Here is a 24,325-nt window from a genome sequence, read left to right as displayed (position 1 = left end):
TAAGTCCTCAGAAACCTGTCAGAGATGCCTACAGTCCATATAACTTTTGTGATTTATTCTTTGCATCTTTTTATCCGGTACAGTTTATTCCTGGCCAATTGGTAGGTTGCTAAACTCCTTCATATCAGTGCTTTTGTATGGATTATAGACAACAACAGTCATAGAAAATGTCAATTAGAACTTAATAATGTTTATAGTAATGTAAACTCATTAGTTCAGCTAAGGTCAAACTAGCAACTTATGAAGCACAAGCACTATATGGAGTTTGCTATCAGAAAGTTTAAAATGCCTCGTAATGTCATAGTCCTCTCTTTAAATTTATATGGCAATTTAGTATTAGGACAAACAGCTGCAGCACCATCTTTTCTAGGTCCTTGTAGATTAAAGCTTTCTGTTATGTTTTGGTCAGAAGGCAATTGTTTAAAAAAGCCCTCTCCCTTTCTTTCTCTCTCTCTCTCTGAATATGTGACTTCACCTGATAAAATGTGCATTTTTGTCATTTTCTGAGACTGGGTATATTCTTTTCATTATTGTTTCAAACATAATTAAACAAGCTCTGTCCATGACATGGAAGACAAAGAAGCCTCACTGATCCTGGAAAAAATTTGCTTTCTATTTATCAAATATAGAACAATCTTTAGTATTTATAACCTCACAACTGGAAAGTTATATATAGCTATATGGGTACTCAAACATCAGGAGAGAGCTCTATTTTATTTTGTCAATTACTGTAGATTGGAAAAATATTTTTTCTTATTTTAGCCAAACTTCCATCCCTGTAATCTCAATATAGGATTTAAGATTTTGAGCTCAGATAGCATCAATAGCATTGTTCATTAAGTTCTGATATGCATGTTCTTAAATATTTCCAAATTCCAATTAATTAAAATTTTGCAGCCAAAATAGGAATATTAAAACTATGTATTTTTTTGAGTCTAGGTCTAAATGTGGAACCAAATTTTGCCTTCTTTATGATCTCTGTCATCTCTTTGTCCCTCAAGGTAGAGTCATAGTTAATAGTGGCAGTCTAATTTCCAATAGAACAAGCCCAAGAATACATTCACATAAGCATCCTAGGAATTATTGTTTTCACAGAAATCTATCCCATTTTCCTGCCCCAAGACATGATTAACTTTGTCCAGGCCTAACCTCTTTTAGAGCTTCCAGTGATGGTGCCTCAATAAACTCCTCAGTGCTTAGCTTTTCCTCTCAGATATACGAATCTTCCTTCCTGCAATGGAAGGTAACATGTTGCTTCATCACTGCATTGTATTGTGCCCACCTTTGCAACAGCCAGTGTGTAAATAAGGATGTTTATCACACCACCACCCCTCTTCACTCAGCATGACTTAATTAATTGTTGACAAATTCTCTCTAGCATCTCATTTGAATCACTCAAACATGAAATCTTTGTACTTTATATCTTTTCTACATCCGAGAGGGAAAAAAATGTAGTCTCTTCTCCGCAGCAACCTGTAGCATAGTAAGGATGCCCACCTCTCTCAGACTTCTACTTAAACTAACAAGCTGCTTCTCTCCAATCTTTTCAGATGTCAGGCTTTCTAGATTTGTGTTTGATTTCACTGCTTTAATCCAGACTTTACTTAGTGCACATCCTTCTTGAAATGTCTAAAATGGGACACAGAATTCCAGCTGGGGCTTTAGTGGTTCCGCACAAAGCAAGATTACCTCACATGTCTTATGTTACCTCATGTGTATTTGGACATCCTGGCATGATGGTTCTTTAAGCAAAAGCACGGCACTATTGATGAGTGCTTAGCACGGGATTCACTGTAACTCCCAAATAATTCTGTGGAATTGCTGTGTAACCAGTAGTTCACCCTGAATGTAAGCAGTTGATAATACAGTGCTGGGTTTGTCTTTACTCAGTTGCATCCTGGGGTTTTGGTTGCTGTTTTTTGGTTTTAGAACGTGTCCCATTTCTCAAAACCACTCTGAACTCTCATCCTGTTCTACTGAGCAGGTGCAGATTTTCCAAGCTTTTGAGAAAGGAGAAAACAAAGCCCGCCTTGAATTCTTAAAAACTAAGTCATTAGAAAAACATATTGGAAGAAAACATATGAACTGCAAATTGCAAGAAAGATGACACCCATACTTTGCACTCAAGTAAAAAGTTACCTTTAATGATCAGTGCTGTCTCTAAGAGACACATAAAACTTGTCAATGTTAAATAAATGAACCGCATTTCTGTAACCACAATGAAAACTGGACGGAACACTTAATGATTTTTCTTCAATCCTTTTAAAAGGAATTACGTAGTTATAAGAGTGCCAATCGCTCATCTTGAGTGCCATAAATGCAAGGTAAAAATGACCGTACCTGTAAAATCATGACTGAAATACAACTGCTTATACACTTTATTTTTAAAATAGGGTGTCATGAATAAGATGAAAATACCACCTTGCAAGTGTAACCTTGATTCTGTGGCAAAGCATGACAGTAGAATTTGTAACGATTTATTAATGCTACACGTTGACCTAGTTATTTGGGGTACTTACTGTATGAGTATGTTAAGTTTCCTTTATTCGGGGCAGCAGTCAAACGTAACCTGGAAACACAGAGATCACTGAAGATCGCTCATTCTTTCAGAAACACGCAAAAATGGTTCAGGGGAACAGCACTTCAGAGCACCGGGGATGAAAAGAGTAGAAAGAAAGACTGCTCGAATAGTTAATTGGGAGCGGAGCTCGGATGCTTTGGTGCCTGAAGGTCTGTCCGGGCCACGGGGCAGTCCTGCTCCGAGGCCGGCTGTGCGTGGGTAAGAAGCAGGGGCCGCAGGCAGGGAAGGCGGCGGGTGCTGCGCCCAGCAGTGCAAGCACAGCCAGCCCCGGGCGAAGGGGAGCCGAGGGGCCGGGCAGGGAGGGCTGAGGGGCCCCTCACAGACACAAGTAGCTGATACAGGGGCGCTTCGCCATCTCGCGCCGGGCCGGGCCACGCTCTCCTGTTAGGAGTCTGTGAGCCCCCCGGAGCAGCGGGGTCAGCCCTTTCGATCCCCTCGGCCTCCGGGACGCACCGGCCAAAGGGTGACGGGACGACCCCCACAGCGCCCCTCACGGTACCGACGGGCGGGGTGACAGCGGCGGGAAGGGGGCGCCGGCGGGAGGAAGGGCAGGCAGCTTCACCGCCGTTACGGCGCAAACTCCCCCATCAGCGCATGCGCCGTAAAGGCGCCAGCCCTTTCTCGCCCCCCTGCCTCCCTTCAGGGACCGATGGCGGCGAGTGGCGCGGAAACGGCCCAGCAGCAAGTGAGCGGCGGCGGGGTGAGGGGGGCTGCGGAGCCAGCCTGTGGGCTCTCGGGCTGTCACGGTCACGCCGGGCCCGGCCGCGCCGCGGCGTCCTGGGGCAGGCAGTACGAGCGGCGCGTCGAACGCGGGGGCTTTAGGTGGCTTCTGGTGACCCCGGGCCTTTTGGGGAGCTCCGTACCCAGCGCCATGGCCCTTCTGGCACCGATGAGTGACTGGCACTGAAGAGCCAGTTCAGGTGTCTGATTTTTAGGTGGAAGGAGGCCGTCCGTTTTTTACGGGAATTTGCTGGATAAATTTATTCGTTCTTAGTAAGAACTGGTGCCAAGGCCTTGGGGTTTTTCTCCTGAGGGATGACCTGGCTAGGAGTGGTACTGGTTGGCAGCTGCAGGGATGCCTTGTAGCTGCTCCGTGCCACTTTACTCACCCTGTCACTGCTGAGAATTACAGGGTTATCCGTAGAATTGCAAAAGCTGGTGTGTGTATGGAAGAACTGAGCAAACTTTACTTATGCTGTGAATCAACCAGATCCCCAATATTTATGGCCTTCTGGTTTACTGAGTCTTGTCACCTTTCTATATAAGGTGTAGAAGAGCAAGACTTAAAGCCGTGATTGGCACACAAGGTTGTTGCCTTTGCTGGGGTTGATTTATTTTTGCATAATATTTTTTCTAGGTTGATGAAATTGAAGCCCTTTCATCCATATATGGTGAAGACTGGTGTGTTGTTGATGAAAATGAAAAAATCTATTGCATTAAGATTAATGATTCTCTGGATCAACCAAAATGGACCCTCTGTCTGCAGGTATGGTGGTGTTAAGAAGTTTGGCACAGATTTTGCAGTTGGGTTGATGCAGGCAAAATCTTGTGCCCACATGAAACCCTTCTAAATAGGCTTCGTTATCTACTCAGATGGATTAAGGAGCTTTTGGATTGGACTCTGTGATAGACGTTTCAGTGGTTGTTCCTGTAACTCATTGATGTGCTTGTGACATTTTCAGTAGTTATATATCCTAATTCTATACCTGACAAAAATTAATTTCAATGTTATTCTCCAAAGACTAATTTTAAAGTATTTTTTACATTGACTTTGTGTAGGACACCTCAGTGAATCTGCTGCAATTGCTTCTAGATTTACTTCCTGGAAAGTGTGGAGAAGCTCAAATCAACGTAACAGAGTAATTTGCTACTTTACAGAACTGAAAACAATAAGTTTACTTATTGGAAGAAACACTGAAGTGTCCACTTGTGGAAGTGCAGTGCCACTTAAATAAGTCCAGTAACCATGTATGCAGCTTATTTCAAATTTCATCTGCACTTTATTTTGCATGACACTTCATCCACAAAAATTGCACCATGAATTATAGTATTTGTATGCATTACCATTATTGGAATCCTAAATAAAGATATTCAGATTTTCTTGCCATTCTGTAACAACATAGCCAACTATTTTCTTCATTTGTAACACTGATTGTGGTCTCAGTGCTTGACATGAGTAAAGCTCAACTAGCATAAAGGAGTAGTCCAGTGAATACTTATCCTGAATGTCTTTCAGGTGATTTTGCCGCCAGGATATCCAACTGCAGAGCCACCTATTTATCAGCTAAAGTAGGTGGAAGTTTTTTTTCAAACATTTGTATTTCTTTTCTGAATTACCACTGTTAATTGTTTACAGTGAAAGTTGAAGTTCAAGTTGACTCCATGAATTAAACTATACCGGTGATGGGGGATGTTTCCAGCAAGAACATTCTATTCTTTCTCCCGAGTTAGTCTCATGGAGCTCTCAATGGCAGTTTGCTCTCTTCCCTCAGGTGTAATTCTTGCAGCATTATTTTGTGGCAAGGCAGAAGTTAGACAGTGGAGCTATTGTGGCTGCTGCCTGTTGTGTTGGACAGCAATGTCTCATTGCTTCCTTGGGGGTACCCTTCTTGTCTGGATCCTTGTTTCAGATTGTAAGGCATGATTTTCATCTGAGCACTGACTCTTGTTGGGATGGAGCCATGGATGTGCCGCCTTCCTGTTTTCCTTCCCAGCTCTCCCCTTGTCTCCTGACACGTAAATGAGATGGGAATAGAGATGTGTAAGCCAGATCTCTGATTTCGGTGATAGAGGGACTGGCAGGGCATGACACACGGCAGATCTAATGAATTTTGGTCAGTAGTGTTGACAAGGCAATACAAAATACTGCTGGTAAACTTGAGGCAAAATTTGTGGTCTAACATGAGACCAGGAGGATACAGGTACAGAACTGAAGGGTCATGCTAAGTGGTGCTGAAGGAGTTGGAAAGGGAAGCTAATAATACGTAAAGTGACTCTGGAGTGACATTGGCCTACCATGAAAAACAATTCTGAACAGCTTTCTTACCTGAGGTAAGAAAAGGCAGCCCAAGTTAGGAGTCTTGAAGGAGAACTGGGTGATTGTGTTTTTAGCAAGATGTCTACAACTGGAATCTTGTTAAATGGGAATGATTGACAATGATTTATTTTCAGGGTGTTTATTACACTTATTTTAAAATGAATGTTGAGATGTTGGAATTGGCATATGGGCACAATTTTTATTTTATTTCTTTTCATTCTAGTGCCCCGTGGCTTCGAGGACAAGATTATGTGGAACTAGCAAATAGCTTGGAAGAAATATATGTGTAAGTTAGAGGCTGTGGAATATAATAAAAGGAGGCAATATATTTTCAGGTTCATGTCCTACTCAGTGTATGCTTTTGAAGTACCTGCATGAACTAGTAGTTGTGAAGTGATCTCTGCAATAGCCATAAACCAGCAAGTTCCTTTTATAAATCTAAGAGGTAAAGAGGCCACGTATTTACTAAGCATTTTGCAAGAACAAATTGTGTTAAACTCTGACAAATTTCTTTGATATTGTTTAGACCTGGTGTTCTATAAGGATAGAAGTCTGCATTTTGACTCTGTTTAGAATCTATGAGATTGTTTATGAACTGGTGCTATGAAGTATGAGATTTCTGCATCTATTCTGCATTTGAATGTTAAACCGCAGGATGTGAAAATATTTGTTTGTCTTAGAGCGTAAGTGGCAAAACAGTTTTTCTGAAAAGATAGCTAAGGGATAAGTTGGTTTTAAAACAAATAAAACACATGTAGAATCTATTAACTAGAATCTGTAACATAGCGGGCTGTTTACTATCACAGTGTGCAGCTAACAACAACGCATAATGAATGCATGAGAATAAACAGAACATTTAGAAATACTCAAATTATGTGTTTTTTAATTACTGTGAAATTAGGGTAGTAAATGTAGTAATTTTGTATGGTTTATTTAATATTTTAGATCCCAAAGTTAATATAAACTAAATGAAATGAAAATACGTCTTAAGGAAATACAGTCATGCCCAAAATACTGAAATCTGAACATCTTCCATAAGAGATGTTTTTTTAATGCAATAAAATAAGGAAGAGACCACTTGGCTTGCATGAGGGGTTTTTATGTAATTACTCGGTTACTTTGATTAACTGGGTTTCTCATCCAATTAAGCAACAGATAAGCAAGTAAAATTGAATTTGAAGTGTTAAAAATACACAAGGATTTTAAGTGAAAAGTTCTGTGGGATCATATTAAGCACAGTTGTTCAGTGGAGCAAAAAGGACAGAGATTGCCTTTAACTCTCTTCAGATTCATAGGATTTGCTGCAGTTTCTACCAGAGGCAGAGCTGCTGTAGGTGGCTCTTCAAATGTCCTGAGCACCTGGCGCGAGTTGCCACATGAGGACTATGAGGAGAAATAGCATGTTTGTGAAGCACTTCTTTTAGTCTTTTTTTGGTGTTTCTGTCTGTTTGTCTGTCTTTCCCCCTGCAGTCTTGTGGGCTGTTAAATTGTGCTAGTTAGATCAGTCCCTTGCAGCTCCATTCTGTCTATATCAGTTGCTGTGCAGAGCCCTCTCTGGTCTCCTCTCATTTTTGTTTGTTCAGCAGGAAACAAATGTGTTTGTACTTTTGGCCATATATGTCACTTTAGACTGTTTAAAAACCCTCTGGAGTAATCAGTGATGTGCACAGTGTCTGTGAAAGCCCTTTATCTATCCAATGTTGAAATAGTTGACAGGTAAACAGAGGTACTCTGCATCATTTATAATGTGTGTTTTACCAGGTTTCAAGACCCTAGTGATCTAAAGTGCTTAGTTCTCCAGTCTAAAACAATATGAACTATACTGTCTGTCACTGTCTTCTCAAGGAGGTGGAAAAAGCAGATAATTAGAGATCATAAATTTGTTTTGGGAGACCCAAAGTTCTCAGAAGTTAAAAATGTAGCAAATATTTGGATTTTTTTTTCCTTCAGATATTCTTCTGGTAAGACTTACTCAATACAAAGCTTTGTTTCATGTCTTAGGCATAAGTGACAAGAAAAATTGCAACGTAGAAAGGTAACTTGTGTGACTAAATGTAATTTGTGAATAGGTAGAAGCTGAAATTGGGTTATAGCTGAAGAAATTGCTATTTACTTGTGTACCACAGAGAAGTCTTACTCATTGTCTAATTCCTCTCATTCCATCATTAAAACAAGTATAGTTCTTCGTGCATTAAAGTAGCACTTCTGTATGATAAGAAACAGCATGAAATCAGGGCATTGAATTGTTCTGGAGGCTGTCCAGATTCTGAAGACAGATCTACAATGTTATGAGTTCCTTATTTTTCTTTGAATATTTTTCTTATATATATTTGTTTGATTTCTGGTTGCAGTCAGGAATAGTGCTGTACACGTTAAGCCAAGTAAGAGTTTAAAATGTAATCCCATCACTGATGTGTACTTATGTGGTGCCCCAGATGGTGGCAGTAAAAATAAAATTAATGAGACATCATGAGTTACCTACAGCTCTAAATCTTTAGTGTTGTTTTTGAGACAAACGTGCACAGTTCATAAACATATTAAAATATCATTACAAAGGCAACTTTCAGGACACGGTTCTAAATATATTTTGGGTTGTTTGGGTTCTGCTGCATATTAAGGCAGCATTTCTTAACTGAATATGCACATAAAAAGCCTGTTCATCCCATTCTCCCCCATACCTTAACAGACGCCTATGCCCCCGACTATGGACTCCCAGACCTAAATCCTTACCTCCCTGTCCTATAGGACTGTTTGTTACCCAAACTGTAGCATGTAAGTCCAGTGCCCCACTGTGCCTACTGCCACTGACCTACAATGACAGTCCACCAAGGTCAACCTCTGCTGTGTGTGCATTGGCTGCTTGAGGGGGAAGAGAAGTGTTGCTGTTCCAAGGAAGGGCCTCCCCCCCAGACATGAAGGGAAAGAGTGCCCTACAGCCACAGAGCATCTGAGGGAGCTCACCACTGGCAGTACAGTACTTCTTGTAGAGAAAACTGGTCCAGAGCAAGCTCTAAGGCTAGACATATACTGGCTTAGTATTATTTTGAAAATACTGAGGACCGTCCAACTTACTCTTCTCACAGTTGCTTTCCTTCCTCGAGTGGCCAGAAAGTTTCTGTCAGTTGCCTGTTTTCCTCCAGCATTGGTGCTTTGAATATTAACAAGCAAACAAAAAAAAAAGCAAGCCACAAAGAGTGTATATGATGATGCAGATATCACGTGTTTCACACAGTGAACTATAGAACTACTGTGACAGAACTTTCCACAAGCCTAAGCTCTTTGTCTCACTAGATTATAATGTTCTATTTCTGCATGTCTAAAATCTGTATGTTATTTGGTGTCCTTTCCAAGTGAAATCCACAAAAATTATTCTTCATTCACTGTGAGTTTTAACTTCCAGGCAGAACCTTGGTGAAAGTATACTTTATTTATGGGTGGAGAAGATCCGAGAAGTTCTTATAGAAAAGGCACAGTCATCAGATCCAGGTACTTCAGAACATACACAGGTTTTTCAGTTTACTTTTTGTTCAGCTGCAAAGTAACATTTCGTTACAAGTTAAAGCTTTATGTTCAGTTTTTTATTGGACCTAAATAACAGAAAACAACAGCCTCTAGTGTCATTGTTTGTTTTTTTTAAACGTGCTTATTGTCTTACAGTGATAGCTTCCCTTTTTAAAAAACGGGGAAAAAAAAGGAAGGAGCTGGCCTCAGAGAACTAGAACAAGGTCCTCAGTTCTCTCAGGAATTAAATTACTTGCATGAAAGCAGAGTGCTGCATACAGGTACATTATGCATTGTCCTCTGTTCTGTAAAGGAATCATTCATATCAGTAATTAATTTCTGGTGTTGAGTGCACTCTTGGAGGATTGGAATTAGCCTCAAGAGAAGATAAACTTCAGTGGAATATGCAGACGAATGACCAAGTATTCCATCTTAATTGCATTTTACTCTATTGGGATGGGAAGTACATCATCACTAGAGTTGCAGTGATTCTTCTGCTGTTACTCTTATGGTGATAGATTTTGTGTAAGTTCAGAGTTTTTATTTCAAAAAGTGGGGTTTTTTTGTGCATTAAAATGCTAAACTGCTATGAAATGCATGAGTGACATGCATGCATGCACTTGTTGCAAAAGGGAATAGAGCTATTTTTCTATGTCATGGATGTTAGCTTAGTCCTGTGAGGAGTAAAAGACTGAAGAGGAAGAAAAACCTGTATTTTCAGTGCTTCTTCATAATAAGGTCTAGTTTTAGTTTTTTAATACACTGCATATTCTGTTGCTACAGCACAGACATTTAAAAATAATTTTTCATCAACATGGCTAAGGAGTGGATACTGAGAAGTGAAAATTTTTCTGACAGTATTGAAAGTTTGTTGGGTATTTCGACAGCAACCTTATGACTTCTACTTAATACATATAATGTTTTTCCTATGCCATTCGAACATACTCTATCACCCTTCCACTTTTTTAGTGAAAATACCTATGTTATAAAACTGCATCATCACCACATCATAAGCCCTCTAAATAGGAAATTAGATTGTGATATATTAACTTGTCTGTATGGAGGATTCCCCCTAAATCCAGGTGTCAGAGCACTAACTGTGTGTGATATTTACACTTTTGCTATTGATTATTATTTTTTGTATGTCCTGTGCATGACGGAAGACAGGATTTTTGGAATCCCAGAGCCCTTGAAACATGTCCAGAGAGATGTTTGGAATGTAATGATTTATAACCTCATGAAGTAGCATTGAAAAACAGCTTTATGTTTTTTCCCCAAATAACCAATAAATGGCTGGAGTTCTTGTGAAATATCAGATCATTTCGGTCTCTAAGCTCAGATTAAATTAATGGTCATGTTGTAAACGTTTAATGGAAATGGTAAACATTATTGTTCTTTCCTTCTTAGAAATACTGTTGATTAGTATTGAAACAGAAGATATTGTGCAAGGATCCCATAGCATAAGTATTGTGTTCCTAATTCTAAGCGAGAATTGCTGGACTAAGAATTTCTGGGTTTTGTTTTAATTAATGTTCCTACTCTGTATTTCATAATTCTTAATGGCAAACTGGTTTGAACTTAAAAGCCAGAGATTTTTGAGAAAAAGAATTTGAAATTTCATCTTACTTGTCTCACAAAAAATGTGTAATAAATTCTACTACTTGTATCTTAATAGAACCAGATATTAAGAAAACCAGTGAAGAAGTTGTTGAAGATGATGGAGATGATTTTCTCCTAGACTATCAGCCCATTCAGGAAGATCCAATTAAAATGTTAAATTATGTTACATCTGAAAGTCAAGAAGGTAAAAAATATGTCCTTATTAATTCTGACGAAATAATTTAGGAGTGGCCTTAAGATTCTGTTTTTCTATTCGACTTTTGAGTAAAATGAATAACATTATAATAAGGATAATAACAATCGTAAAAAAACCCAACATATTTTTGGTGGTTCCATACGTTATCTTGTATACTTAACTTTAACAAATCCCTTTTTTTAAAGTTGAGACATTCTTTACTTATGTAGCCATCTACATTGTTTCAGTACCCTTAAAAGAAAACAAACACTTCCTTGTTTGTGATCAGTAGATGAAGAACTGCCATCCATACATCATGGAAACCCAATCACAGATCGAAGGAGTACTTTCCAGGCACATCTGGCTCCTGTGGTGACACCCAGACAAGTTAGTAGAAATCCATTCTACTCTTTTTGTCTGCACTTTGAGGTTGACAAAGTATTACTGAAATACTTGGGATTAGCCGAAAATGTCTGTCTTTGCATCTTTGTGTGCTAATGTTGTCTGAGTAGTCATCAGTTTCTTGCTTTCACTATCACCTAAGTAACTGTAAATATCAGCTCTGCAGTGCTTTCTACTATTCTTTACCATTAAATGCATTAGAGGTAAGAGAATAGGAACATTGAAATTTGACTTTTGGGTGTTGGCAGGTTTATCGTATGACATTTGGAAGCTACTGAGTCTGCCATGTGTTACTTGGAAAGTGAAGTAAAATGAGTTTATAAATGTTTTCCCTCCTTCAGAAAGGAGATCTACTGAAAAAAAAACCCACTTGGATAATGCACGAGTAAATCTTTATCTAGACCTAAGTGAGAGGGGTGAGCACACTTCTAGAGTTGTATTTGCCTGCAACTAGAAAACAATATCTGCACCAGTTTGTCTCTTACTGAAATCAGTGATAAATGGAGACCTAGAGAGAGTGCTAGAAAAGAGCAGCTACATTTTGGTTCCGATCATGCTTTCCCTCTTCCAGAAGTTTAATGCAAGGTAAAGAAAGTGTCCATGTGTTTAATATTACTGGTTTGTTTGGGGTTTCTTTTTTAGCTTCTGTGGAATTTGTCCAGTTGCTTCTTGCACCAGAATTAACTTTCAGAATCAACAACATTGTATGAAAATACGCCTTCCTGTGTTTGCTGTGAATCAGTCACTTGTAACTTTGTTTGTTGCACCTCTCTGATTTCTCTATGTGGTCTGGATTTTTATAGACTCTATCATATTTTATAGACCTTAGTTTCCTGTTTTCCAGGCTGAAGACCCCTAGTCTATTTTGGTGCTTTGTAGATGTAAGCCTTTCTGTATATGTAATGTATGCTCTAACCTCTTTAAAATACAGACTAGAACTATAGACAGCACTGAAGATGCAGTCACTCCAAGGATTTCTAGAGTGGTGTGAAGAGTTTTTCTGTTTTCCATGTTTTTTTTCCTAGTAATACCTTTCAGTTTACTTTTTTGACCTCTACTGAGCACTGAGTGGTGTTTTCATAGAAATGTATGTTATAACCCCAAGATCTCTTTCTGTAAAGGCTAATAACTAGTTCGGAGTTATTTTGTATGTCACTTTGCATCTATTAACATCAATCTCCTTTGATGATCCCTGTTTAGTGTGGAAACTACTGATCTACTCATCTTGTCTCGTCATTAACTGAGAGTTAAACCCTGAGAAGATTTCCTTCTTCCCTTTTATCCAATTTGAGCTTTTATTTTAAGAATTTTTGGTAAGGGATCTTGTCAAATGCTCTTTGTAATTCGAAGTAAGCTAGATCAACTTCATGCTCAGTGACTGAAAGAATGTTGACATATTGACAGACTTCTGAGGCATATTTCTCTATACGAAAGCTGTCTGTGGGTTTTTTACTTCACCTCCATTAGTTTGCCTAGTATGGATGTAAGACTTGTTGGTATTTAATTCCCTACATCCTTCTTGGAGTACTTTTGAGATGTTTGTATCGCATCAGTCACCTTCTGCTGCAGAAAGAGTTTTAACTGGTAGGCTAGATATCTTAGATATAGTTCAACAGCTTCATGCTCCAATTCCCTTTAAACTTTTAAATAAATATGATATAGTTTTGCTGATTTGTTTCTATTCATTTTACCAGCTTGCTCAACCTTATTCTGTGGTTAGGCTCACCCTTGCCTGACCTTTCAAGTTCATAAATACTGTACATTCATTCAGGTTGTCATGCTACAGCTGTATCTTCTTTAAGTGATTCTTTTATGTATATTATATCTATATATTGTATTTATCTGCTGGCAGTACAGATCCCTGGTAACCTTCAGCTTATGTTTTTTTCAGAAGAAAATTATTACATTTACACCATCAAAAATGTGCTGTACTTTTCACATCTATCTTGCCATCTTATCTTATTTTTCTCTATCTGGATACAACTTGAGCCTTTTTGAACACACTCTAAGCTTTTTTGAGCTGTTCTTTTTTACTGCTTGCAAAGTGAGAGTAATTTTGTTCATTAGGTTAATGTGAAATAACTCAGTGTTTTAAAATACTCAGTACATTACCATTTTCATTAAAGTAGCACTGTACTTCAGGGGCTTTCTTAGCTGTGCTCAGTCACTATGAACTGTGAGTCCCTATGAACTGTGTTGCTTTAGAAAGGGAAGAAATTAGAATAATTGGCTTCATGTCCTTTACTCTTGCTCTTTGATCATGATTTATGAGTAAGATTGTTCCTACTTATGAGGAAGTCTGTACCCACAGGTACCGAGGTTTCCAAAAGGGCAGGTCTGTGTTAAGAAATAGTACTCACTTAAAGCAGGTTAGTAATTTTTCTTTTGCATGCAAAGATATTGTTAATTTCTTCTTTTATGACTTTTTCTTAAAGACAACTTATAATGAGTAAACCTAGGAATTTCCAGTTAAGACCTATTGGTATGTGGTTTGTATAAAGATAGAGCAATTCCCCAACTGTCAAATCCATCTTGTTTCACAGAGTCTTGCTGTACAGTGTGAGGTGATTGGTCTTCAGGCTGCAGGGAAGCTTTACTGTGGTTGGACTCATTTTTCTGAAAGGAAGCCAAAAGAGGGGATCGATCTGCTTGAGGGTAGGAAGGCTCTGCAGAGGGATCTGGACAGGCTGGACTGATGGGCCGAGGTCAACTGTGTTAGGTTTAACAAGGCCAAGTGTTGGGTCCTGCGCTTTGGTCACAACAACCCCATGCAATGCTACAGACTTGGGGAAGAGTGGCTGGAGAGCTGCCTGGAGGAAAAGGACCTGGGGGTGCTGGTTGACAGCCGGCTGAACATGAGCCAGCAGTGTGCTCAGGTGGCCAAGGCAGCCAACAGCATCATGGCTTGTATCAGGAATAGTGTGGCCAGCAGGAGTAGGGAAGTGATCGTGCCCCTGTACTCGGCACTGGTGAGGCCGCACCTCGACTACTGTGTTCAGTTTTGGGCCCCTCAGTACAAGAAAGACATCGAGGTGCTGGAGTGTGTCCAGAGAAGGGCAACAAAGCTGGTGAAGGGTCTGGAGAACGAGTCTTATGAGGAGAGGTTGAAGGAACTGGGGTTGTTTAGTCTGGAGAAGAGGAGGCTGAGGGGAGACCTTATCGCTCTCTACGTCTGCCTGAAAGGAGGTAGTAGTGAGGTGGGTGTTGGTCTCTTCTCCCAAGTAACAAGTGATAGGATGAGAGGAAATGGCCTCAAGTTGCATCAGGTGAGGTTTAGATTGGATATTAGGAAAATGAAAGAGTGGTCAGGCATCAGAACAGGCTGCCCAGAGAGGTGGTGGAGTCACCATCCCTGAAGGTGTTCAAAAAACCATGTAGATGTGGCACTTCAGGGCGTGGTTAAGGAGGCCTGGGGGTGTTGGGTTGACGACTTGATGATCTTAGACCTTAATGATTCTATGATTAATGTGTGCCCATAATACTTTAGTGGCATGATCTATATGCTGCAATGATATTCATCTATATTTTAAGACAGTACATAGATTGCTGTGTAAATACCTTTATTGAGTATTTTTAACAGTGGAACTTAACTTGTAACGTAGTTTTCAGTGATAGCCAGAATAATACTGTGGTTCATATGTGGCAGAATATGTTACCATAAACCTTATGAGGCAAAGAAAGTGGTAGGCCTATTTCAGGTAGCAGGCTATATTTGGTACCATTGTTTTTCCTTGTCTCGAATTGACTTATTCTAGCACTTAAAATGTATGGGGTTCTCGCACTTGACATTGATTTCATAAGGTGAGACTAAGAACTGATCTTCTTGCATCTTCTGTGAGCAGGTGCATCATTGACATGAAAAGAATTACATCCCTTAATTCCCTAAGGCAGGAATAATAGAGAGGGGAACAGGAGGAAAAAAAGGCTTAGGAGCTATAACAGGGAAAAGGATAAACTATTGCTTAGCTGTAAGATGTCTGTATTGGGTGTTCATTGCTAATACAGATACATAATGAATCTTTAAGATGTGTTTTTAGGAGCCTGGTAGCTGACAAAAAACTAATGTCAAAGGTGGTGATCATTTCATATGCTGTACTCTAAGTCCATATATTGAAATGTATTAATGAAAGTGTATTAAGTAATGTAAATTGTCTTTCTTCAGTATTCCCCTTCAGGGGAAAAGAACGGAGAAAACAGGTGTCTGAAGCGTTAATAATAGTAGTTTTTTCATTGAGGTATCTTATATTTGAGGTGATTTTTGTAAGTTGAATTTCTTCCAGAAGAATTGGAAATAGCACAGTATAGCTAAGACATATTAAATATGTATATTGATTACTCCTTAGAGACATTTTTCTTTGGAGTTGAAGGCAATTTACTTGCCAAGCACGCCTTCTCAACTTTAGTAATGTTTTGCTCAAAGTAATATTAGTTTTGTATTATGTACTAAAACAACATCTTGATCAAAGCTTTCCTTTTTGCTAGGCCGAATTGGAAAGCATTGAACAATTGATAGCTTGTTTAGTTAGAAACAGAAGATGAACTGATATTGATAAATGTTTTGAATTTGGTACTTCTTAAGAGCAGAGAGATGGAAATGGTGGGAATATCTCTTCTGTGAAATACTGACACTTTCAGACCCATATTAGAATTTTTTAGTTATTCTTTCTGTGAAATGGAAACTCTGAAGAAGGTATGTTTGAGGAAAAAGGAAAAACTTGAAATGTAGTAGAGCTTTCTAAAAATCACGTTTTGTGAAATAGGTAAAAGCAGTGTGTAATGGGAAAATGTATGTCAAGTTGTGTTATATTCCAGCTTAATGTTATAGTTTTAAAAAGTAAGGAGGTGTAATTGATAGTTAATACCAGTTAGAAATGTTTTCTAGATCTTACTGTCTCTTGTTTATTAAAGCTATTTTATGCTTCTACATATCCATCAATAACATGAATGTACACAATGTACAAATTCAAGGAACAGCTGTTTTCAGTGTCCCAGAAAACTGATGTGAAATTAGCATGAAGATACTGAGAAGCTGCTTCTTGAGTTATCACACTGAATATTTAATTCATTTTATGTCAAAGTGTAAAACTTTTTCATTATAGTATTAAGATGTTTGTTTAGCAGTGATATTGAGATGGTGTGTATGAAATCCCCATTGTAAAAGGAAGCTTATTTCTGTTTCTTTAAAGGTAAAGAGAGTTCTTGAAAAATTGTATGAGAATAAGAAAATTGCAAGTGCTACCCACAACATATATGCATACAGGTGAGAGATGAATAGTGGTGGGGTTTGGTTTTTTTTTTTGTTTGGGTTTTTTTTTCATTCTTTGACAAATGAGTGCAGGACATGAGAAAGTAAAATCCATCAAAGAACTTCCTTGCTATTAAATATTTATGGGAGTAGGTTTCTTATTTGTATGGTAAAGTTTTTAGGCTTCATTATGAGTTTGAGAAAGTAGAACATATAGTAGGAAATAAGATAGTAAAGCGGCATTATAAATAAAAAAGACTAAAAGTGGATTTGAACATGTTTTGTTATCCTTTGTGTAGTATGTGTGAGCATAGAAATGCCACATCATCCTGATGTGTTTTACTTGGGCAGAGTAACTCCCCCCCCCCCCTTTTCAAAATAGCTGAAAATTTTTCCTTGAAATAAGAGCTGAAACAGAAAGCCTGATGCAGACATCTGGCTTATGAAATTACAGCTGAAATACGAGAAACCTTGGAAAATCAGAAACAGGTAAAAATGAGTTTGGCAGTGGTCTGCTTCTGGCAACTTTTGTGACTGTAGCTTATGTGAAATTAATTGGTCTCAGTCCACGTAGTGATGTAGGTTTTCTGAGCAATGTAAGTGACAGTAAAAGGAGCCCTTTTCATTACTGGAGGAACCATTCATCTGAAAATGCGTGTACAGACACTGATCCATTCATGCACGTCCTGGCGTGATCCTAATGAAACATGAAACGAGAGCAAGCGAAAGCTTACTCTACCAAAAAGTCTACCTATGTAAAAGGTTTCTGTAAAGAGAGGATTTCTATAGTTGCTGATGATGATCTGGCTTCTTTCACTCATACTGTCTAAATACACTTCAAAAAAGCAACAAGAACGTACTTACTGCTTCATATTTGTCACCTAGTACCACAACCCTCTTTGTCAGTGTGTCACCTGTGTATTAGCTAAGTTTGGAAGTTATGAAATCAATTGATAACAAACAGTAGACCTCTGAGCATTACTTCTGGAAAATGAGACCTTTACATGAAACAATACCCCCCAGAGTTTCCTGGGGTGCCCCCTGAGGAAAGAGATGGCATGGAGATTTCAGTAATGGTTTCATGATCCTGCTGCTGAAACATAGGCCTAACTAATTATTCATAATATTTTTGTCTGAGTTCTTCCAGCTTGTGGGTGTGTACCATACTTTGAATCTGTATCTGATAGAGTTGATTTCAGCTAGGTGTAATTATTAGGTTAAAAACTGAAGGATTTTTCTTATTAGTGAATTTGTACTGGTAATGAGTCTGGAGGTAACCTGAAGTAGCTAAAGTCTACGTAAAAACTTGTCAAAGCTTGTTCTACTGTACAGATGTTCGTGGTTTACCCTAAGCCTCATCCTGTTTTCAAGTAAATGTCCTTAGTAGAGAAGTAGAATTGATACAAGTGTGTATGGTATGAAAGATCCCTGAAACTTCATTAATCATGTCAAAATGTTAGTTGATTGACACTTTTTCAATCTATTTTATGTTAATTTTTTTCTTTTTTGTACCTTTTTTTCTTTTTAAGAATATACTGTGAAGATAAGCAGACATTCTTACAGGATTGTGAAGATGATGGAGAGACAGCAGCAGGTGGACGTCTTCTTCATCTTATGCAGGTTATAGAAAATAATATTTAAATTCTGGAAGTCTTGAACAGATTTTAAAAATCACTACAATGTAAATAAACTTGTGGAAGATTATTTTAATTCTTTCACTGCTTTTAGCCAAATAGATGATTACTTTCTTAAAGGTGTAACAGACTGTTGCATGCATGTACTAAATTGGGATTTCCAGGTCTTGGATCACAGAAACAAGTAGTTTTTCATAGGTGGTAGTAATAGTTTGAGCAGTTTAAAAGAGAAATAAGTTTGTATTCCTCTGCTTACTATGTGGTGTAAGATATGTAGAAAATGAAGACTGGAAGAAGCCGATTGACAGAATGTAACAGCTGACCTATACACAGCCTTTCATTCCGTTTCCTCAAATATGCATAATGAAAAAACCACTTGTATTTGAACTTGCAGAGTACAGCTTCAAATGCAAAAGGTGGTGGGAGTGAAGGAGTTATTGTCGTGATCATTTAATCTGTTTCTTTGGGCTGTTTCAGTTCTGGGTTCTTAGCCCTCATACATGCATTGTAGTTTTCAAGTGTTGAAATAATACTACCTCGGCAAAGTTGCTACTAAACGTGAATTGAGATTGATAAATTTTGATTCACTGGCATGATGTAAGCCCTTGTAAAACCATAAATAAAATATTATAACTACAGGGGACAGGTGGTTACATCTTATGGAGTGCCTCATGTCACTTAGCTGTAGTAATTAGCACATTAATTACCATTTTTCGTTTTGATTTTTAGATTGATGTCCCCTTCACAGCAAGGGTTTTCCCTACCCATCCTTCCCTTGCTTGCATGTTGTGTTGCTTACTGTGTTATACTCTTATTCCTGGACACTGTTTTAAAGCTTTTTTAAATTATTATTAATATTTCAAAGCTTGCTTTTTTTTTCTGAAAAAAATAGAATTGATGGAAATATTTTGACATTTTTAATTTAGAACTTTATGAAACTTCCTAAGTAACTCAAACATGACTTGGGAAGGAAAACTTATTTTATGTAATATATGCAAGTATATGTGGTAAGTGTGGAAACATTATTGTAATAAAAATAATGAAAGAAACAACTTTGCTGTTACTGTACCTCAATTTGTTCTGAGCTTATCAGCTTTTTTTCTCAGCATGTTAACGTATAGTTTTGAAAGTTGTCAGACTTACAGTGTCTAGGCACTTAACATCCCCTAAAAATCCAGTTTAGAAAGTGACATGAAGTTTCCCCTTTCAAATGTGAATCTGTCTAAATCATATGGATCATCTCTCTCCATCTGTAGTCCTAGTTACTGGGTGTGTTTTTGTTTTGGAAGAGTACTGCTGTAGGGATCAGGAAAGTGCGATTTTCACTCATAGGACAAGATTAAAACAGTTCGCAGGCTGATTTCTAGATGGTCATAGGTCTTGTAGTTTTTCTGTTATAAGCACTTAAGAGATACGGGCATGAAAATTAAGTGGTTTAATACACTAATTGTTGCTGTACTTACAGTTCTTCTTTTGCAACAGAAATCTTATCTAATTTCAGATAAACCTAGCACTTCAGTCAAGATAGCACTTTCCGGTTACAAGAAACTGAATTTTAGGTTAATTTTTTTGAACTTAGTTAAAAAATTTCCCAACTACGTTTGGCATCCTGTTTACTGTGAACGGTTGCTATACATAGACTTTATGGCCAGTGTGTTAATGTAGAGTAGGAAATGCCTGTCACAAAACCTGCCCTGATCCTTCTTTCTTTTTTTTTGTTTGTTTGTACTTACCCTTTTTCATTTTAAAATTCTAAGAATACTTCTGTTTTCACAAGCAATGATAGAATCTTCTAATAGTATTGTTCAAATTAGTCAAATACATATATTTTTCTCCTTAATGGAGATGACGAGTGGTTGTTGACATGCTTTATTGATATATCTTCAGGGATTTCTCACCTCCACCAAACCACCCTGATGCCTTGTAGACCACAGTGTTTTTGCTCAGTCTTGTGCAAATAAAGCTGTGTTTGCTCTATCTGGCTCCCAGCCATCTGTACGCATTAGTGTAGTATTGCGCAGGACTTGAGAGAAAGCTGTTTTGTAAGTGAAGACCTTCCACAGATATTTCAGGTGCCTTAGTTTGAGGGACAAATTCAGGATCGTGGTCACTAATCACACAAGACTAATTCAAGCAAAATTGCTAATTGGTGATTGTCACTACACGTTTCCATGCAGTAATGTCAGTCTTGTATTTTGACAAGATGTGTGTTTCTCTCTGATACTTAGTATTTGGCATTCCCTGTGTTACTAGTGTTTGCTGCTGATGGGGAGATCTTGGGCACAGAATTGCTGTAAGGCAGAATAAATGGTAGTTTTCAAGTCTAGTCCAGTCACGTTTAGATTTTGTGAAAAGTAAAGCTGCTGAAGGCCTTCCATGCTTCTTGCCTTTAATTGCAGTAAAAGAAGTTATCACTTCCGTTTAACTCTCTACTTGATTTTTTTATTTACAGTCTTAAAAAAAAGCTATATAAAGCTTGTTTAATTCCTTTCAATCCTAATTGCTAATACGATTATTTTGTGTTGTGTGAACTTTATATATGCCTTTTTGAATTCAGAAAGCAACTGCTTGGTTATAAGGGACTAAGACTCAAGCCTGGAAAATGCAGAGGTTTTATGTGCTATCCAGGTGCTGTTGCTAAGTCCCGCACATGGCAACAGTGCTAGCTTATGGCCTTTTAGGTATCCATACATATGCCTGATCCCCTGGCTGTTATTAGCTTCATCCAACAAAACTTCCAAAAATGTGGATAGTGACAGAGGTTCTCTGGTAATAATAATTCATCATAGCAAAGAATAATAAATGTAACTCAGTAATTTTCCCTTTAAGTTATGCCTGAAGCCTTTGACACATGATTGAGCAACCGTAATGCACATGAAGTGGCTCTGTGCACCTTTCTGAGGGATATATTGACTCATTTTACTTTGAGTTTACCTTTGGGTAGCAGCTTGGAGAGGGAAACTTAACCACAGCTGCTGACTCGTCGTTATTTGTAACCCTCTGATAACAACATGGGTGTGAGCAAACCTGGCTATAAGTTCTCCCTAAAAATGCAAGACAGTAGACTTTTTCTATGTGTAAAATAGGTGTCAACTGTAAAACTAGTTCAAGTAGAAAGTAACAATTTCTATTTCTTTTTGCCTTTTTTTTAAAAAAACAGATTTTGAATGTCCACAATGTGTTAGTTGTGGTATCCCGCTGGTACGGAGGTATTCTCTTAGGACCAGATCGTTTCAAACATATAAACAATTGTGCAAGAAATGTACTTGTGGAATACAACTATGTACATTCAGTGGTAAGTTTCTGCCACTTTGAATGAAGGTATTGTATGTGAACTTGTGTAAATTGTCACTGTTTGATGAAGCCAGAAGAAAAGTAATACTACCTGTGTCATTCTCTGGTTGTTTTGATGCACTGATAGGGCGCATAGGATCAGTGCAAAGACTCCCAAAGAACTTCCAGAGAAGTTAGTGATCTGGATTGTAAGTGTGAGTTGTGCAATAGAAGGGTGACAGCTGTTGAGGAGGTTGGTCCAGAACACAAATTTGAGGGGTAGGGGAGGATGGGAAGGGGAAATACCTCTTTCTGTGTGGTCAGAAAACTGGAAGCTGCTGTTTCTCACGCTTAGCTGTGCCGCCAGTTCTAGTGTGTGGCAGACTCAGCTTGGGAATCACTGTGACTAGAAGGCGTTTTAAAAATTGAAAGCTTTATTAGACCCAAAGAATTTTTCAGAATTACGGAAGGTAGACACCATTTAAAAAGAATCTAGAGTGAAGAATTCAAACAAAGTAACATTAACTGTTACAGAAAAGATTAAGGGAAAATGTTTCAAGGCAGCTTAAATAACTCGGGAGACAAAGTTCCAAATGTCTTTAAATGGCATTGTACTTCTTAAGGGACTTAGGTCATTTAATGATCTAATATTCTTGGTTTTCAACATTTCTTCCTGCTCAGAACAGCCTATTAGATATGTCTATGTAGATTATAGTATGTGGTTGCTAATAATAGGAAGTTTAAGACAGTAGGAAATAATTGCTAATGGATACTTGAAAAAGTAAGCAACTGTCAGTTTTCCTTTTTGTATGAAATATCTAAGCTTGCTGTGGCTGAGAGCTGAGCATTCTTCCCCATTCCTGCCACTGGACTTCTCACTTATTTGCTTTTTGCATTTTGGAGGTGGTTGTGTATACTTATTGATTTACCTTCTTGGCAGTTTCTCAATGTTCTCTTATTTGAAAGCATTGCTCATAAAAGAAAATGAAACTAACAAGGCTTTTAAGCATTAACCCTCAAGAGAAGGTTTAGTACCCAAAATGACTTATTTTTGTTATTTTTAACAACTTAAATCAGACTATTGTGTGTTAACAAATGTATTTTGTTACCAGTGTCCATCAGAAAAATAACAGATGGAACTTCATGTCCCAGGTTCTGTGAGATATAGTGGCAGATTCCCTCACCATTTTGGGGAGTGCTAGCAATGAATGCCTACTGAAGAAAAATCTTCTTTTTCAGAATGGGCGGTGAGAGCAAGCTGTACATTAGAGTGTTGATCCAGCAAGACTGGCAAAATTTTGCTTTTCCCAGTGTAGGTTTGTTTCACTTAGGGAAGCGGTTTTAATGTACTGGTGTACAATATATCTCTTGATAAGGCCACATTCACACTAGAAGCAGTTTTGCAGTATAGTGTAGATTTATTCCTATACTGGTAACCTCTTCCTTGAGTGGAAATGGCTTGGATCATTTTTACATCATATACTTCTGTTGACATAACTATGTCTATAATTTTATCATTGCTGAAGGCAGAAGTTTCTAAATAGCAAGGTGAGCAGACAAATTGATGAAACCGAGTGGTTAATATCATACAACTAAACTTTCATAAATATGAACACTGATTATATTAAAAATAGTTCTCATGGGTGGCCTTGAGAGAATGCTCACAGTACGTAAGAATGTTGGTCAAATTTTGAAATGCTTGTTTTTCATTTCAGGAAGAATCATCTAAACAAGCAGGAAAGAGCAAAAAGATAAGGAAGGACAACAAGAAGAGAACAGAACACTAATTTATTTTTTAAAACTATAAAAGATTGTTTTGCACATATTTATACAAAGAAAACATGGACACTGTTGCCTTATCCAATACAACAGGCATTTTGTATTCAAAAGAGAATTCAGTAAAGCTATAGATATATTTTCATCTTGTTCTGTGATTGCTTCTGCTGTTGCAAAGTAATACTTAAACACAAGTTTTCTGTATTCTTACACATTTCAGCTCCTTGCTTTGAGGGCACTGAAACACCTGGAACCGTTTCCCCATCCTACCACCTCCCACCCAACAATGGTTGACTAAATTTAAAATGTGGATTAATTGTCTCCTCCGTTCTTGGGTTCGAACTCAAACACCTCTTTTGTATTAGTAATTTAATTCCCTGGTTTATTGTATTGAGGGTGAGACTGGAGTAATCTGTAGACAAGGTCACTTACAAAGTCTTAGATATTTTTATACTTAAATGGAAAGCATGTGTCCCAGTGCTATATGGCCTTGGAGAGCCTGGTCCTGCCTGTGCAGTACTTGGTCATGATAGATGGAGCCTGCCTGGTGACATAAGAAAGGCTGGTCACGGGTGATGAACTAAGAAATGTAAAGAAATGACTTCAAAATGTCTTTGAGGATTGTGCTGTGAGTGTTGGAGCTCTAGGAGCCTGTTGAAAAGCTGAGGATTAAGTGTTGTATAGTTAAAGGAACCAGTGATTTCAACAAAGAATATGGGGATTTTGAAATCGGACTGTTACAGCTAGTAGTGAACATTGGTAAACATACTGAAATTACTTCCGTTGGTGTAGAGTGGGGGAAAAAACAAGTGTTAATGACATGGTGACAAACACTTGAATTTTCTATTTAATAGAAATAAATATTCCTTCTTATTATTTCTTTTATTATACCTTCCAGATTTTTCTCTAACGCATTACAAAAAATGAACAGAAATTTTTGTCAGTTAATTATCATATTGCTATTTAGATGAGAGTTAAATAATTATTTTTACATTTCCTTGATATCTTCCGCTTGGGGAGGATGATGGTCTGTTGTGTTTTTTCTTTTTTTTTCCTCAAGCTAATTTTTGAACTTTGTGAT

General features: G+C 38.0%; 1 protein-coding gene across 2 annotated transcripts; it reads left to right on the top strand.

Annotated features, from left to right (window-relative positions):
- Window positions 1–3,190: 3,190 nt before the first annotated feature.
- On the top strand, window positions 3,191–23,389 carry IMPACT (impact RWD domain protein). 2 transcript variants are annotated; one of them, XM_064442846.1, is made up of 11 exons: window positions 3,191–3,266; window positions 3,939–4,067; window positions 4,818–4,870; window positions 5,842–5,904; window positions 9,019–9,104; window positions 10,795–10,923; window positions 11,207–11,301; window positions 16,503–16,576; window positions 18,091–18,181; window positions 21,356–21,490; window positions 23,184–23,389. In XM_064442846.1, the coding sequence occupies exons 1-11, from the start codon at window positions 3,231–3,233 to the stop codon at window positions 23,253–23,255; spliced, it is 963 nt and encodes a 320-aa protein (XP_064298916.1). In that variant the 5' UTR covers window positions 3,191–3,230; the 3' UTR covers window positions 23,256–23,389. The 2 variants fall into 2 exon arrangements, with proteins under 2 accessions (XP_064298916.1, XP_064298915.1); XM_064442845.1 differs by having other exon boundaries at window positions 11,204–11,301.
- The last annotated feature ends 936 nt before the right edge of the window (window positions 23,390–24,325 follow it).

Source organism: Phalacrocorax carbo, chromosome 2 (assembly GCF_963921805.1).
Source record: "Phalacrocorax carbo chromosome 2, bPhaCar2.1, whole genome shotgun sequence".
NCBI lineage: Eukaryota > Metazoa > Chordata > Aves > Suliformes > Phalacrocoracidae > Phalacrocorax > Phalacrocorax carbo.
Note: the sequence above shows the minus strand (reverse complement) of the source record. Positions and strands in the feature narration are given on the sequence as shown.